Source organism: Vombatus ursinus, unplaced genomic scaffold (genome assembly GCF_900497805.2).
Source record: "Vombatus ursinus unplaced genomic scaffold, bare-nosed wombat genome assembly UNPS02007612.1, whole genome shotgun sequence".
Classification (NCBI taxonomy): Eukaryota; Metazoa; Chordata; class Mammalia; order Diprotodontia; family Vombatidae; genus Vombatus; species Vombatus ursinus.
In genome coordinates, this window is record NW_020947390.1 from 4,069,544 (window position 1) to 4,087,717 (window position 18,174).

Here is an 18,174-nt window from a genome sequence, read left to right on the forward strand (position 1 = left end):
CTCCCTCTTCTGCTCACTCAGAGAAAAACACTGATTTCATGTCAAAATACTTTATAGTGTCTGTTTAGCACCTGACAGCTGCCTCTTGTTTTTCAGGCTTTTTCTGTTGATTACCCAACTGCTTAAATCAAATTAAATAAATCAAAACACTGGAACCATTTGTTGATGAAGTGCAAATTTTCATTTTATTACTTATCTAAAAATAGACCTCAGCAATAACAACAAAATATACCCAAATGCTATAACAAAAGAAAAGGAAAAACAGAAAGAAAACAGGAATTTGCTTTAAAAATATTTCTGAAAAGACAAAATTAAAATTGTTTTAATATGCTGCCAACTCTCAATTACTTGTATTTGACACACCTTCTGTGTGTTATCAATGGACTATTTTAAAACTTGAGCTAGTTGCTGCCCATCACCCACCATGCACCTGAACTGCCTTATCTGTTGTCAAGTCAGCCAAATGCAAACTAATTTTAATAAATGCCTAAGTCAACATAATTAAGAAAATAAATACACAATCAAAAACCCAGCATGTAATCCAAAGTAAAATAAAATAAAAATTACTTCTCATTATCTGTATTAGTTCCCCTAATTTTTTTGGGGGGGGGAGGGAAGGGTAATGAGAACAGAATCAAGAGCTGGCTTTTGGAAATAATGGTATTTTCATATTAACAAATTAATTGTCATGTAAAGAATAGGAGAAAAAAAAGAATAGGAGAAAAGCAATATCTAAATTCTTTAGAAGCACAAGACAAAGTAGAACATTTCAAAGCAAATAATGATACTCAGAATTTCAGGAGTTTGTCATCTTCAAAGTGCAACACAAGTATTTTAGAAAAACTCAGGAGGGCTGCTCCACACAAGTTACTGTAGACTTCAAACAACAGGCTCACAGGGTGGGCATGGAACAAACAATACAGCCCCATTCCTGCACCAGACCTGGGAAGAAGGCCTTCCTACTCTCTCATCTTATTTTACAGAGGAAGAAACAAAAGCAATGAGTGGTTGCATGACCTATGCAGGGTCAGAGATGTCAGTAGCATATAACTCAGAGGGCCTGTTTGGCCTATTTGTTGTATGCAGATGTGTGCCATACAAAATCTTTCCTACTAAATGCGGTGTCAGACAGACTCTAACTACACAGTCTGTCTTTGGGATCAGTGGCTATGGTCCTACATTTATCACATCCCTTAGCCACTGTGTGTGCCTTAAGGCATAGTATTTTAATGTCATTTGATGCCCAGGATTTGCTGGAAACAAGAACTGGTTACAAAAATATTCCTTATGCTCCTGTTAATTCCAAGTGCATCTAAGGAAGTCTTCATTGCACCCTAGATATATGGATTTTATGGTGGTTTACTTTGGTTGCCTGATACCCCAATCTTGACTTGCCCTGAGATTCACATGCTAGGCTACACACTTGGTCAAGCACAAAGAATAACCCTGGATACTTAATTACTCCTAACTATACCCAACAATACTTTTGTTAATATAAATGTCCCAGAAATGAACTGTGCTTTCATTAGTATAGTATCCCTACAATATACACTGTCCTAAAAGAGGCCAAGAATCACAAAAAGAGCAAAGGTGTTTGTTTTAAATGAGGGTGGGAGAGACTTCCTTTGACATTTCTGAATGTAGCTGAAACAGAATCAATTTCCAGTGGCAATCTATATTTTCACAGTATTTTTTAAAAAATCTACAGTGTAAGCTCTTTCCTGTCATGCCAATCTGATTTGTTTGTTCCTAACTCTGTAATCACATCATGTAAAACATAATTCACTGAAACCATGGCAAGGAAAAGTAAAAATAAGATTGCCTATCAACTACCATTAAAAGCTCAAATGAAGTACTTAAAAATAAAAATCCAAAGTCCCAGCTGGTATCCTTAATAGAACACAGCCCAGGTAAAACTCTGAAGCAAAAATTCTGAATTACTCTAAAAGTTTGGGGTTTCTTTGTGGAGGGAAGGCTTGGAGAATGATTTTAATAAACTGCACTGAATTTTGTGTGTATTGTTAGCATGAAAGAAACAAGGGCCACATTTGAAGACTGATTATAATTAGCACCGCCTAATCTCTGCTAGCTGGTGTGGTAGTTTCTGCTTTACTACATCATCGGCAAACTGGTGCTTTCTCAAGTATTCCAGCAGCTAGAAGTTATGTGCTCCCACAGTAAGGGCACTTCCAAAGACTGAGAGTCATGATCAACCAAGGCAGCAGTGGTCCCTCCCCCCACCCCATGTGGACAGATGCCCAGATGATATCCCTGCCTTTCCATGTGGATGACTTCCAATTGCTGACTATGGAGCCAATTTCACAGCACCATGAATGGCTTTACTGTGTCAAAACTCATTTGTTTTTAAGTGTATTTGTGGGAAAAGGATATACACTTTGTGTTAATTTGTGTGATCTTGAAATTGTCAAGCCTTTTCATTAAAAAACAAACAAACATGGAAACAAATGCAACAACCCTTTTTTACCTTTAGTGACCATGGAGAAGTTTTACACATTCATAGAATACAGTTTACTTGGTATGGTCTGTTTATATGCTTTTCAAAAGGGAAACATTTTCTGAAATTAATGACGAGGGTTGCATTGTCTTCTTCCTTTGCTTTGGTTCTTGGATGGTTTTCTTTAAATGATAGCATCATGTTCATCGCTGTAACAACATGAAATACTAGAATTACTCTCAGTTTTGTAGTGGTACTAAAAATACCTGATTATTCACATTCATTAAGAAAGTTACCTTACAGGAGAGTTTAAATCCTGACAATCTGGATTCATTTCCATTGCTCTGCTTCATTTTTTACATAAAGATAAAGGCATACTTGATTATAAGAAACAGGAAGCCAAAAATCCTAGTCAGCATTCCCAAATTTTAGCTATTTTTTTTTAAATTCAAAGAACTGTAACTTCTCTATGGTACTTCTTGATGCTTCCTCATGGGGTAGATGTGGTTCCGAGTTCTTAGAGGCTAGGAGAGTTCTGTGGCAGAGCTTATCAAGTATGCATCTGGTGCCAGACCGTACGTAACCTGAGGACCAGCCTCACTAAGTTGAGATTTACCACTGTGTGGACACCATAGGGTGATTCTACTTTTGGTGAGTGCAACTCATGACAAATACCTACACTAAGGTACAGACAGGAAGAAATCTCCACTGTGGAGGGAGTACCCATATGGATGAAATCATGCATGCTTCAAGTATTAAGAAAAGCCTATGACTTCAAAATTTTAAAAACTTCTAATTCTTTGGCTTCTAGAGTGCAGGAACTACACCTTATTTAAAACAAATGTATTTACTTTAGTGCTGAGCAAATAGAGTTTACTACCAAATGAGATCACTAAATGACAGTAATAATAATGGCAAACATTTATATAGTGCTTCCTATGTGCTAGGCACTGTGCAAAGCACTTTACAATTATTATCTTATCTGATCCTCACAAGCACCCTGAGAGGTAGGTGTTATAATTATCCCCATTTTACAGATGAGGAAATTGAGGCAAGCAGAGGTTAAGTGACTTGCCCAGGGTTACACAGCTAGTAGGTGTCTAAGGCCAGGTCTTTCTGACCCTAGGCCCAGACCACTGCAACACCCAGCTGCAGATTACAACTAAACCCAATCACTACTAAATCAATTTACTTTAAAGTCAGAATTTAATGGAAGAAATAAATTCCCTTTTTCTTTATGGATTTTATTTCAGTAAATATTGACTATGAAAACCAAACTTCCTTTGCAGAACAAGGAGTGTTCCTGCCAGCAGAGATCCATTGTGATCCATTGTTCTGAGGGAGATCACAGATCTCATGGCAATTCATAAGCAGGTGGGCAATTAAGACAGTTGTGAGGAAAGACCAAGTCAGTAAAAGTTAAAATTACATTATGTTCCACTGAAAACAATGGTTTCAAGAAGAAAAGCAGAGCTGGAACAAAATTACTACACCAGTTGCTAGCTTTACAAATTCTGATCTCATAAAAGATGAGTGGCATTTAAATATAACAAATATAATCAAATCATGACTTTTAGTTTGCTGGTGGGATTTGGTAGGTGATATATTCAATATTAAAAAATATTCAATATTCAAAAGTATTTCTAGGCTGACTGGGTTTGGGTCACATCAGACATTTTCTTGAATCAGTGGGCTGGCCAAACACAAAAATTAAAAAAAAAAAGTGCATTTGTCCAAATTTGCATCTAATTTGATAAAACACCAACTAGATTTTTTTTTTCAACCATATGACAATACATCAGAAGATCCTTAGCCTTTTGTGTTGTGGACTCTTGGTATAATCAGGGAGCTTATGGACCCCTCCTCAGAATGTTTTCAAGTACATTAAGATAAAGCAGGATAACAATGGAATACAATTATACAGAAAATACAGGATACAATTATACAGAAAGTTAACAAAATCTTTTTTCTTAAAAAAAGTTTATGGATCCTAGGTTAAGAACCTCTACTGCTGCAGAAGAATAAAGAAAATGCCATGGCATTTCTCAATTAATTTTCTGAACATTTGTTCATATCTGAGTGATTCTTGATCTTAAAAACTCTTTAATATTTCTATTTAAGAATTTTAAAATTACACATTTATTATTCTGATGAATTACAAATAACATTTATACAGAAACACATTTCTATATAAATACAAGCTAAGATTTAACATGTTAACATTTAGTCTTTGTAGGGTGATAACTGAAAGCATAAGATTATAAAATCTTTCCGTCCATTAACCCTTTTATAAATTTATGGAAGTAAAATATTGATGTAAAAATTCAGAGATATATTTTCATTGTGTGGTATGACTAATGACCAAAAGACAGTAAACGTCCTAACAGGAAAGAACAGGTAATCGATTCAACTTATATTTACAATTTATGCTTTAGTGTAAATATGTTCCATGTCCTTTGTTTAAAGAACAAATATTACCCCTTGTTCAAACTAAAATCAATCTGAACTTGAAAACGCATGTGTGGTCACCCAACCTACAAGAGAGGTTAACATTTATTTAGTGTTATAAAGCATGCACTCTACATACTTAATTTCATGTTAGTCTCACAGCAATTTTATGAAGGAAGTACAGGGTGTCCCAAAAGTCTTAGTACAATTTCAAGCTTTAATAACTTCAGAAGTATAATTCTCACAAACTTACAAAAATATAACTTGACAGTTTAATGATTTAATTTACTCTATATTTATTTAATTTTGTAGATTTTTAATAATAAAATTTTCAATTTAATTTTAGCAAGATAAGATACCTTGTCATTATGCATTGTGTGTGTAACAGTTTCTGGATGGCACTTTTCTCAGACCAGGGACTGATAAAGGTCCTCGTGCCTTGTCACTTCAGTTACCCAATCTGTTTCCATTAGACTTTTTCTTGGACAGGAGTGGGGTGGGGGGTCATGTCAAATCTGTTATGCATGCATTAAAACTTCATTCTTCAAGGGGCAGCTAGGTGGCACAGTGGATAGAGCACCAGCCCTGCAATCAAGAGGACCTGAGTTCAAATCCTACCTCAAGACACTTACTAGCTGTGTGACCCTGGGCAATTCACTTAATCCCAATGGGGGGGCGGGGAGAGAAAGAACCAAAAAACTTCATTCTTCATATGATCTTAAGGCTAGGATTACAAATGCAATCCTTTCAGTCACTGAGAATCAGCTAATGAAAGTTTTTATAGAGTTCAGAAATTGACTAGAGCAATGTCAGAAATGGACCAGAGCAATGTATAGCACAAAATGGTGATGTTGAATTGTAATAAGTATACCAATATTTCAAAACTTAACATTTCAATCTTTTTTGTTAACTTGTATGTAGCATTTATACTTCTGAAGTTATTAAAACTTAAACTGTATTAAGACTTTTGAGATTCCCTATATAAGAATCTCCATTTGACAGATGAGGAAATTGAGGCTCAGAGAGGTTTTCGTGACTTGCCCATACTCTTGCAACTCTATTAAGTGTCAAGTGGTATTCAAATACAGTTCTTCCTGACTCCAAGTATAATACTCTATTCACTGTACCATGCTTCTTTTTAAGATAAATATAAAGAAGCTAGCAAAAATTCAGGGAAGGGCATCTAATTGATCAAGGTAACAGATTAGCTCTGATATGAAGATACAATACAATTCAATTCAACAAACTTTTATTAAGTGCCTACTATATACATGGCAGTGTGCCAAGTTCTTGGAGATACAAAGACCGCTATAACATAGGCCCTGATCCCAAGGGCTTATAACACAACACAGATCAAAAGAAACATGTATACACATAACAGAGAACATGACAGTGCCAAGAAGTGAGGTCTTCACCAAGAACTATGACAAATTTGAGTAAAGTGAAATCACTTTCAGGTATGGAGGATGAGGCAAATTAAAGCTTCATGGAGCAGATACTTCTGTGAATTGGACCCTGAAGAAAGAAAGGACTTTAACAGCTGGAGATGGGAGTACCATTCCAGATATAGGGAATCATGGAAGCAAAGACATAGGGCATAGGAAAAGGCAAAAAAAGAAGAAAGGATGAGCAGTCTACTGTGGCTGCAACACTATTATCTAGGAAAATAATATAAAACTAAAAAATTGCAGTCAGATTGTAAAGACTTTTTGCCTATCAGAATTATAACAAAATGCTTCAGGCTATGAGGAACCACTGAAGATTTTAAAATAGATGGTTGGTGAATAGAACAGGAAGGTGGAATGAAGGCCTAAAGGAAGAAATGACAGATTGGACTCTGGAAAACCCAATTAAGATGCATATATTATGACTGTTAACAAGAGTTGGGCAGTTATGAAAAAGTTTCAATAGTAGGGGAAAGAAGTGAATGGGTGTGAGTATCCCTTCCGGATTTGTGTCTTCTGCCTTCCATGCCAGGGCCTTGCCTCTGATAATGACAGGGTGTAATCAACAGATGAAGGTAGAGGAGAGGAAGGAATTAATCATCATTTTGAAGTTACAAAATGGGTATCAAAATAGGATATCAAAATAAGAAATAGAAATTATGGGAGAAAGAGGAAAAGCTTGGTTTTAGGCATGTTGAACTTATTGTGCTAGTAGTATATTCTGATGGAACTGGTCTACAAGCAGCAGAGGGTAGAAAAAGATCTGGCAATCTGAAAGATGTAATAAAATTGAAACCATGGGAGTAGCTGAGATCATCAAGGGTGAGAATGAAAAAGTCAAGGACAGAAATCTGAGTAACACCATCACTTTGGATTGGTGCAGGATACAACGCCAGCAGAAGAAAGACAAAAGTGGTCAAGGCAGAAGAGCCTTGAGAGAGGATCGTTATCTTGGCAGTCAAAGGAGAATATTCAAGAGAGAATAATACCAAGAGTAGCCAACTCTTTCTTAGGGCAGCTAGGTGGCGCAGTGGAGACATTGCCAGGCCTGAAGTCGAGAAGAATTATTTTACTGAGTTCAAATCTGGCCTCGGATACTTACTAGCTGTGGGACCCTGGGCAAATCACTTAACACTGCTTGCTTCAGTTTCCTCATCTGTAAAATGAGCTGGAGAAGAAGGAAATGGCAAACCATTCCAATATCTTTATCAAGAAACCCCCCAAAAGGGGTCACAAAGAGTCTTAAAAACAACTAAATAACAACTCTTAAAATGTAATAGTAAAGCAGAGAAAGAATAGAAAATGGCTTAGAAGTATAGCTGAACCAATATTTTACTAAAAAAATAAAAGGAGACTAGTGTATTTGTAGAAGGAATGATTTATAAAGTATGAAAGAAGTAGAGGGATGATTGGTAGAACAAAGTCCTGAAAAAGACAGGAGAGGTTAAATAAGACTGAGGATATGGGCAGAAATAGCAAAACTAACTGTTTTCCAAACTCAATTATCATGCCTTCAAGACAAGATGTTCCCCATGCCCAGAAAATACTTCCTCCTAACCTCCACCTCTTAGAATCCTAACTTCCTTTAAGGCACAATTCAGCTACTACCTTTTATGTGAATCCTTTCCATATCCCACAAGTTACTAATATCTTCTTCCTACTTAAATGTCCAGTATTTACTTATCCATGTAGATGCTGTATTTATCCCAAGTAAAATGTAAACTCTGGTGTCATCCACAGAACAGTCACTTAAAAATGTTTATTTCTACTGGGTAAGAATGAAAAAAGATGAGGGATATGATGAAATTCTTGAGAACCCCTAAATGGTACAGATAATACAGATTTTAGGGTCAAATTTAGAATACTAGAACAAGGGGTGCCTTAAACAAATTAGTTTTTATGCAAATAAAAATAAGTTATTTACAACCATCATTTACTGTTAATGGCTCTAAGGGAAAAGGGAACATGGGGAGGTCAATGGAGATAATATGGAGAAAAAGTACTATGTTCTCCCACAGAGCTGAGTTTGGTGCCACCCTCAAATACAGAATACTGAGCTAGAAAGATTACTAGATAGATAGATTCAATATGGACAAGCCTTCAAAAGGCTTTTACTTTGTTAAAGCCTTCTGCCTTGATCAGGGGTGTTAGCAAATGAAAGCATTTGCTGACCCTGGTTTCTCTGTATAAAATGCAAGACTTGTGAAATTCACATGTACTTGTAGAATGTTGACATTCTTTCAACCATTGATGGCCATGCTCATAAGAAGAGCTCTCTAAACAACTAACTTTAGGAATGGTAGTACAAAGAACACTGTTCCTTTAAGACATTTTTATGATGAAAAGGATAGAAATTATTTTTGTAAAGAGAAAGATTTATATTGTTGAATGTTGTAAGATATTACGACTGTTGAAGATGAACATTTCGATACCTAAAAGGAACAGGAAATTTTTTTTCTAGAAATAAAAATTGCTAATATGTATGTAAAGAAATACAGTTTTCAGATGGATCTGAACAGTTTTAGAGAAAATAAATTGTACTTGAAAGTGCATCCCTTTTGTGAATGATGTAGAATGATGTCTCACTTATGTTCAAACAATCTTAAAGAGATTTTTAAATTTATCAGTAACTGGAGAAATACTAATGTAAGGAAAAACAGTTTTAACGACACCAAGGAGAATTTGGACCACTTTTAAGCCTTCTGGGCTGCAGAGCCTTAGGGTACCTCAGCTCATTTGCACAGGCATGTTTTATGACTACAGAGAATAAAACTTTGAAAAATGAGAAATCATATAATTAGATATTGAGGTACTGTTTTTTTTTTTAAAGGACTACTGATTTGTTGAGAAACTTAAGGAACTGTGACTTTTTGAGTGAAAGGTGAGTCACTGAGCATCAGGAATCTTTCACTTAAGCCACTGAAATGCAGAGGAACTGCTTTTAGGACCCAGACACATAAAAGAAGAATTTGACATCTCTCTTTCTCTGAGAAGAACTGAAACCAGAGCAGGACAGGCTGGAAAAGCTGTGGGAACTGTGGCAGTCAGAAAGCTTCAGCTGAGTGATTCCTGATCTGTGGAACTGAGATTTGACTTCATAGGCTAAGAGAGTAACAGCTATTGCCTTTCAGTACCATCTCAAAGGAGAGGTAAAGTCCTGGTTACTCTCTTCTGCTACCTTTGGCTGGAGAAGGAAAGCAGCACTTTGCAGCTGCTTTGATAATATGGGGCTGGCTAGGTTTGTTCGCCTGATTTAAACAGTCAACTTCTGATTTGACAACACAGCACTTGGATGAGTGAATTACTGGCTAGAGTGGTCTACAGAACCTAGAGATAATGGGTTTGATGAACTTTTCAGTTCTTTGGCTTAAAGAGAACTGGCATTCATATGAAGAGGTAAGGCATTCTAAATGTCCTTTTAAGGTTAATGGTAAATTGAGAGCTTGAAGAGCGGTGAGCATCAATAGTCAGACAATGAACAGAAAAGCAGTTTCTTATGGTTATGGCTTAGCAGTGTGCCTGGCACATAGCAGGGGCTTAACAAATATTTAGTGACTGACTGATGCTTCTGAATGACTTCAAGATACCAAAACCTGCTGACCAGAGTTGTGAATTACTCTAAGCACATAGGTTTTCCCACCTCATGTACTTCTCTGCCAGAATCCTCTAAGTGTACACCCACTGTTCAACCTAAGACACTCAGTATATTGCTGACAGAATGTGATCTGGAAATTTTTTTATTATTATTTAAGCACTGACTTTAATGTTAATATTAATGTTATTATTTATCTTGCTTCTAAAGAAAGATCTTTTAATTTGTAGATACATTAATTATTTAAATTTGTGGTTATGTTTAAGATCTAAAAGTGCCATTATTGTGAGTAACTGTGTAACTATCATGCACAGTGGGATGAGTTACCTTGTGTATGACTGGCTGTATGGACAAAATATGTAGACATTATATGAGGGCTCAAGAGTTAAAGTACTAAGTAAGGAGAGTATTATTTACCTTCAACAGATTTATCCATAGGTCCTTGATAGAGTTTGTGTGTAACCACATGGTATTTGGACTATGCTGGGAATTCAGAACTGTTAATGTGAGGGCAGGTTGGAATGACTGAGCCAACCCAAAGAAAGAGTGGTGTGTTAACACATTCTGTGAGAAGGATGATATTTATATTTTGTGTGACATTGGTAAGAGGCTTTTCACAGCACATATCACTCACCATACCATGACCCCTGTTATAACTGGGGGAGCCTTGTGTGGGGTGTTGTCTATACCTCCACTGTAGTGACACCACCACAGTGTAAATTACCGATATAGTTTTGCTCGTAGTTTTTCCTTTGTTTTGGACATTATTAGACAGATTTCACCATTTAGCCATATGTTTATATGTTTAAAAAAGATAGAAGACACAATGTCCCAATATGTTCAAACTTACATGGTTCTATATCGAATGCCTCTTGAATAATACGTTTTGCATCCAATGTAGAGGATAGATAAAACTCCCAGAGTTAGTACGATACCACCAACAAAGCTGCCGATATCAAATTTTGATCCTTTGTTCATCAAAGCATTGATGTTGGCTGTGGCTAAGACAAAGGGGGGAGAAATGGGTTTTAGCATTTGGTTTTTCAACACTGTATTAGCCAAAAATCCTTCTGAATTTTAGTGCCAGCAAATCTAGTATCATGGCGTTGGGATAACAAAAGGGCTTCCTTGCTCACGTAGCTCATTTCTCCTTTCTTTTATCTTAATCTATACCCTTCCTTTAACTGAAATCTCTAAGAACTCTAATTTGAAGCAGACCTCCAGTGCTATTTAGGTTCAGGTCCTGGGTAATCTTGTATCTTGGGATCAATTCTTGAAAGTGTCATATTCTACTAAGAACCAGAAGGCAAATTATTTGGTTTTCTGTAAAGTTATTTACATGTGCAAAAAAATAATAATAACAGCTAACATTTACATAGTGCTTACTATATGCCAGGCACTGTGCTAAGTGTTTTATAATTATTATCTCATTTGATCCTCACAAGAATCCTGAGAAATAGGTGCTATTATATATGCAAAGTGGATTTTGTTATTCTTTTATAGATAATAGTTCCCAGGATCCACAGCTATAACAATCTATTAGTTCCCAGGATTTCACATTGTAAACAATTTCTACTGCTACTGCGCAATGAGATATAATAATGAGATAATGTGAACATCTGAGCATTTGAGTTTAATTGTAAACAACCCACTGTGCGTGTGCTATGCTACGTCATGATATTGCTAAAGTTAATGTAACCTCGTGAGGCTATTGCTGGCAATTTTGCCTTCTTTGTGTGCTCCCCTATAAATCAAGTGAGCACTGGTCAGTAAGTGGGGATTTGGGGAAGGCGCCAGCTGAATGCCGTGTATGCCTTGACCTGCCTCAACAAGGCTTAGTGTAAGGCTGTGCTTGCCTCAACTGGCTCCCATTGAGGCTTAGGTGAATGCACAAGCTGGAATGTTGTGCTGCTTCAAGTGGCCCCCATCGAGACTTGGGGGACACGTAGGAGTTGTGCTCCTACTTTGTATATTCTTACCAGCTCCTGTGAGAAGAGTAATTAGGAGATGCTGTAGTTGGTGCTCCCATTATCAGCAATCCCATTGAGAAGAAAAGAAGAATAAATTGTTTAACCCCTCATTATGGCTCCATTCCTGTCCTTCTGGCTGCCCAGATCAAGAGTGAACCTGCTAGAGGCCACAGGCCAAAACCTCCAACGCTTCCTGCCTTACAACTGGCGTAGGTGGTGGCTCCTATGTTACATATTATTATCCCCACTTTACAGATGAGGAAACTGAGGCAATCAGGTTAAGTGACTTGCCTAGGGTTACACAGCTATTAAATGTACCAGTCTAGATTTGAATTCAGGTCTTCCTGGCTCCAGACCAGGAGTTCTATCCACTGAGCCACTTACCTAGCTGCCTCAAAAATACATGTACCTATTTCTGCTCTGATGATCTCAAGACCGAACATATTTCAATTGCTCTACGCAGAAAAGTAAACACTTTAGAACCAGATCAAACTCAGGATCTCAGGATTTAGAGCTGGACAAGCCTTTGGGGTCACCTAGTCCAGAAACGTCACACAAAAGGGCCATATTACTAAAGAGTGTATCTGAATCAGATTAAAAAGTAATTGAGAAATATTTAACAAAATTAAAATAAATAATCAAAAATTAAAAAAAAAAAAATAGACCCCATAATCTGGGGTTTGTCACCCTCAGGAAGCCTTACTAAGATTTATCAGCCTCCATTTCAATTTGAGTTTGACATTCCTGCTAGTCCAAGCACTTCATTTTACAGAGGAGGAAACAGAGGCCTCTTAGGGGTTCAATGACTTGCCACAGGTCATCCTGGTAGTAAGCAGCAGGGCTAGAATTTGAACTTGGATTCCTTGACTCTAACTCCAAAGTTCTTTCACAAAAGCAGCTGCTGCTTGCTGAATACAGGCCTCGAAATTCTACTACTGTAAACATTTCCTTAAAAACTGCTTTTTTTGTGTAATTTGGAAACTATTCTAATTTTGGCACTTGACAGCAACTGTGACAATAAAGTTAACTTCACTGAATTTCCTAACATGCTTTAAAATTTGCAAAGTTTTTTTTTTTTAAAAACAACTTCATGATGGAGGCTGTGCATGTATTATCATCCACCACCCTTTATATAGATGAGAAAAGAGAAGCTCATCAGGAAACAGACCATTAAGTAAGGTAACATTTTTTCAAAACCAATTTATCCAATAAGATCCACAGCACTAATGAGAACATCACAGATACCAGGCTGGTAGGGTCCCAAGACTATCAAATCCAAATTCTTCATCTTAAAAATGAGTAAACTGTGGCCCAGAGAGGTTATGTCACTTGCATAGGGTCAGTCATACAGCAGCAGGAGAGTCAAGATTTGGACCCAGGTACCTTAGACTTCCAAGTCAAATGCAGTTTCCATTATCCCATACAACCTCAAATAAGAGCAGGAGCTTACGGTAACTTAAGAATATTTGGTATATGTGATTCTGATACAGATGTCTACAGCAGAAGCAAACCAAAACGAGGCAATCCCTTAAGACTAGAATTTGGCTTTTGTTTTGTTTTTGAGACTGGGTCTCCCTACTTTGCCCATAGGGTGGCTAGGTGGTACAGTGGATATAGTGCCAGGCCTGGAATCATGAAGACTCATCTCCCTGAGTTCAAATTTGGCCTCAGACACTTGCTAGCTGTGTGACTCTGGGCAAGTCACTTAACCTTGTTTGCCTCAGTTTCCTCATTTGTAAAATGAGCTGGAGGAAAAAAAAAGGCAAACCACTCTAGCATCTTTGCCAAGAAAACCACACAGAGTAGGAAAAAAATGATTGAAAATGACAAAAAACAAAAACCTTGCCCAAAGTGGGATGTGCAGTGGCCACTTAGGACTCGACCCCACTACTGATGGGCATGGAACCTTTCCTTCACTTTGTTTTTCCAATCTGGGCCCTCCATGCCCTCTTAGAGAGCTTTCAGCCCTATTGCAGTTCAGAACTCATGAGCAACCTAGCAGCCTCAGCCTCCTTACTGGCAGTGACTAACAGGCCTATGCCCCTCTGCCTTGGTAAGGCGAGAATTTGTAAAGAAATCTCAAGACAAGAAACATTCGCTAGTTAGGGTCATACCTGTGGCCAGGGCGGCGGTGGTTGTCATTGTACTGTTGCTGGCTGTGGCAGCGGATGATTTTGAGGTACTATGCGCTGTTGTGCTTTGAGGGCTACTTCTCGTTGTCGCCACAGGTGTCACGGTGCTGTTGGCTGCAGGTGTTGGGAGTCTGGTCGTTACCTGAGGTGCTTCTGTAGTTTTGTTGGAAGAGGCTGATGTATTTGTGGAAGGTGGAGATGTCACTGGCTTGGTGGTGGTAGATGGCGGGTTTAATTGGATTACTGTGTCATTGGCTGTAACTCTTGGCATTTCTTCTCTGGTCTGGCTGGTCTGTGTTCTATCTGTGATTTTCATTAAGAGAAAACAAAAATGTCATTAATTTTGGAAATAGGCTGGGGAGGGAGTGGGGAAAACGAGAGCCCGTTTCATTTGAAAATTCCATCATTTTCTATTAAATGATAGTTATAATTGGCATAATTGAGAAAGGTACATTCAATAACATGGAATACACTGGACAATTAAGTCAGAAAGCCTAGGGTCTAGCTCCTAACTTTGGATCAGTCACAACCTCTCTGGACCTCACTATCCTCATCTGTAAAATGACAATAATATTCATATTATACATCTCTCAGAATTACAAAAATCAAACAAGAACATGGACCTGAAAGCACTTTTGGAAATAACAAAGCAATGTATGTATATCTCGAAAATGTTATTCTTCACCGTTCACTCAAAACAAGTTAAGGAGGGAATAAGCAGACTGAAACCGATTTGGATTTAGATTGGCTCTCAGAAAGAACTTCCTATATCTAAAGAGGCAGCTAGGTGGCACAGTGGATAGAGTGCTAGGCCTGAAGTCAGAAAGCCTTGAGTTCAAATCCAGCCTCACATGCTTATTAGCAGTGTGACCCTGGGCAAGTCACTTACCTGTTTGCCCCATCTCTGAAAGGGGAATAATGATAGCTCCTACCTCCCAGGGTTGTTCAAATGAAATAATAATGAGATAATAAAGTGCTTAGCCCAGTGTCTGTCACATAGTAAGCGCTGTATAAATGTTAGCTCCTATTACTGCCTGTGGAATATGCAAAGTACATCAGCAAAGGAGGTGGTAAAGGCTTCTTTGAACAATAAAAAACGGATATATGACCATTTCCAGATACAGTTAGTATGTGGCTTTTCATCTTTTTTAAAAAATTAAAAGAAGAGAAAAAAAGCCAGACAAGCAGACTAGCTTTGAAAGCCACACTGGTTAATCCTGTCCTACACTTAAAATGAGGAGCAAACTGTACTTTAAAAGAACTGCAGTTTCACGTGCAAGCTTTCTGTTGTTGTTTTTCCTCGTATACGCAAATGCCCATTCTATTTCTTTGTTAAGTTCAGGATAAAAACAAAAATCAATGTTAAAAAGTTATGTGAACTTGTAAGGGAATTGATGAACCAGTCAGGATTTGTCACAGTAATACCATGTGCTGCTAAGCCTTCCCCTGGGCTCCTTGAGCTCAGATATTGCCTAGACATGTATTTGGCAATAATAATAGTTTACTAGCAGTCAGCCATTCTGTCCCACCTACAGCTTCTCTTCTCCAGGCTAAACAACTCAACTTCTTTCAAATGATCCTTATGTTTCATTGACTCGAGACCCTTCCCCATCCTGGGTAACTGCCTCTTAAAATGCTTGTGCTAATCAATGTCCTTCCTAAAACGTATTGCTCAGAACTGAACACAGTATTTCATTTTTGATCTGACCAGAGTTACCTCCCTTTTCTTGGCCACAAAGCCTCTTATAAGAAGCCTAAGATCACATCACTTTTCCCAGTGGCCAATACCCTCACTGTTGACTCATGTTGAGATTACAACAGCCCATTAATACCCTTAATACCCTCTTATCTTGTCAGATGATATGACTTCATGAGCCATGACTTCCCCAACTGTTTTTATCCTGTTGAATGCAGTGATTCTACTCCAAATTAAAAAAAAAAGTCTGGTTATTAATTTAGACGAGGCTTTGGTGATCCTAGTGTTGTTGGCTAACCTAAACTGATTGCTAAATTGCTGAGAAGCTCCTTCCTTATAACAATCCTAAATTCAGGTATTATCTGTATTATTTCCTCATTTTACAGATAAAGAAACTGAGTAATGGAGAAGTTTACTGAGTAATCCAACACTAAAAAGGTAGGTAGTACAGGGTCTGGATTTGGTCCCAGCTGTCTGGGCTCCAAATCCAGTGTGTTCTTTTCAATACATTATAGTGATGACTTCATCAGTTGTTGTTCACCAAACCGGTTTATCTGTCCTTGCTGGGGACAGTTGCTATTTATGTTAGGAGACCTCTGGCAAAATGGAAGTCAACTAGATTTGTCTTTATTGACATGAAATCTTTCCCTTCTATATTGTGCTCCTCTGCGGACCCAACCTCATTGTTCACTCTCCAAATACTGGCTCACCTTCTTTGCCCATCTACATACCAACTGCTTGGGTTCCTGGGAACTCTGACGGCTTGCCTGAACTCATTCTGCTGTGATTACCATACTTATTCCCTGTCATACCTTTCCCATCCCAGTGCTTCTGAACCCCTCGCTGTAATAATACAAATGCTCCTTTCCCCACCCCTCACTGCCTATTCCCTTGTTCCCAACACTCCATTCAAGATCTACCCACACCTTTCAAGGTGCTCTCTGGAATTCCTACTCCAGAGGTAACAAATTTAACTAGCTCTCCAGGGAAAAAAAATGTCCCCATGAGACACTTTTAAGTTTAATCTGTATTGCTAACATTTTCTTCATCACTTCTTAAGTCTAGACAATCAATAAAACAAAACAAACCAAAATCAAGCTCTGATTTGTAGCATTTGCTGATTTCCAGCACACAGGCCCAAGTGAGTGCATGCACACGCCCATGATGTGACATCCTTGGCTACCCTTTTCAGTTTTGGTTGCGCTTTCACTCATACCCCAACCCAGTGGTATAACAGGAGAATTAGAATACTCCTTGCTCCTCACTGTCACTTCTAGGCTTTCCCTCTACCACCATTACTCACTAATGTCTTCTCCTTTGAGGTTCACTCAATTCATATTTCTCATTCGATCAAAATTCTGGTGGCTTTTGTCTACAGACCTCCAGTCCACTTCTCTTTCTTCCTCAAGGAGTTTGGTACCTGGTTCACATTGTTCTCTACCCCTGCCCTACCCTTTACTTGGGGACTCTCTAATTCATCCCATACCGGCTACACTCTTCTCCCTTCCCCATCTTGACATCTTGGTGAGCCAGTTCAGCTCTCTACTCTAGTCCCTTGCCCTAATGTTGCCCTGCCTTGGATCACTCCCACCATCCACTGCCTTTTCTCTTATTTATATGCTACCGAACAAAACTGGAAAAAATTGTGGAACCATGCTGACTGGAGAGTCACTAAAAATTTATGTTATACAACCTCAACTGGGACCTCACTGTGGTAAGGCAATCCTTTTACACTTCTAATTGATTCACTATCCTACTCACCACAACAGCTTTTCCAAACAATTGTATCTCTCTTCAAGCCTCCCATCACATTCTTACCCCATCTCAGCTGAGAGCTCTTTTTTCTTCCCTGGTCCTCATGTCATAAGACTCAGATGACTTCCTCAATGAGTATGGTGCCTGGCTCATAGCTCGGAAACCCAGGAGATAGAATACTGGGCCCAGAGTCAGGAAGATCCGAGTTAAAATCCAGCCTCAGATACTTGCTAGCTATTGTGTCCCTAGACAATCACTTAACCTGTCTGGCTCAGTTTCCTCAACTGTAAAATGAGGATTGTTGTTAGGATCAAATGAGATCACATTTGTAAAGTGCTTAGCTGAATAAATGCTTGTTTCCTTCCTTCCTCCACTATCTCTTCCTTTACCCTGTCTCACATGAAAAGGTTGTCCTTCTCCTTGCCAAGACAAACCTCTACAGGCATGTGATCTCATTAGGCCCTGTCTTCTTCAGCAGATTGCCGCTTCCGTCACACCCCCTACTCTCCCACTAATCTTCAATTTCTCCCTGCCTACTGGCTGCTTCCCTGCTGCCTACAAACAAGTCCATGTCTCCCCCATCCTCAAAAAAATCTTCACTTGATCTGTCCATCCCTACTTGCGATCATCCTAGATCTCGCCCCCCTTTGGGGGCTAAATTCCTTGAGACAGCTGTCTATA

The 18,174-nt window shown here is 38.3% G+C and overlaps 1 protein-coding gene across 1 annotated transcript in view; it reads right to left on the reverse strand.

The window, feature by feature from the left end:
- Positions 1–595: 595 nt before the first annotated feature.
- Positions 596–18,174, reverse strand: part of TMEM123 (transmembrane protein 123) — a 74,976-nt gene continuing 57,397 nt past the window's right edge. The window contains exons 3-5 of the mRNA XM_027849529.1: positions 14,025–14,345; positions 10,791–10,941; positions 596–2,664 (exon numbers count right to left, since the gene is read on the reverse strand). Of these exons, the coding sequence (XP_027705330.1) occupies positions 2,640–2,664; positions 10,791–10,941; positions 14,025–14,345 (497 nt within the window). The 3' untranslated portion in view covers positions 596–2,639. The remainder of the gene's footprint in view (positions 2,665–10,790; positions 10,942–14,024; positions 14,346–18,174) is intronic.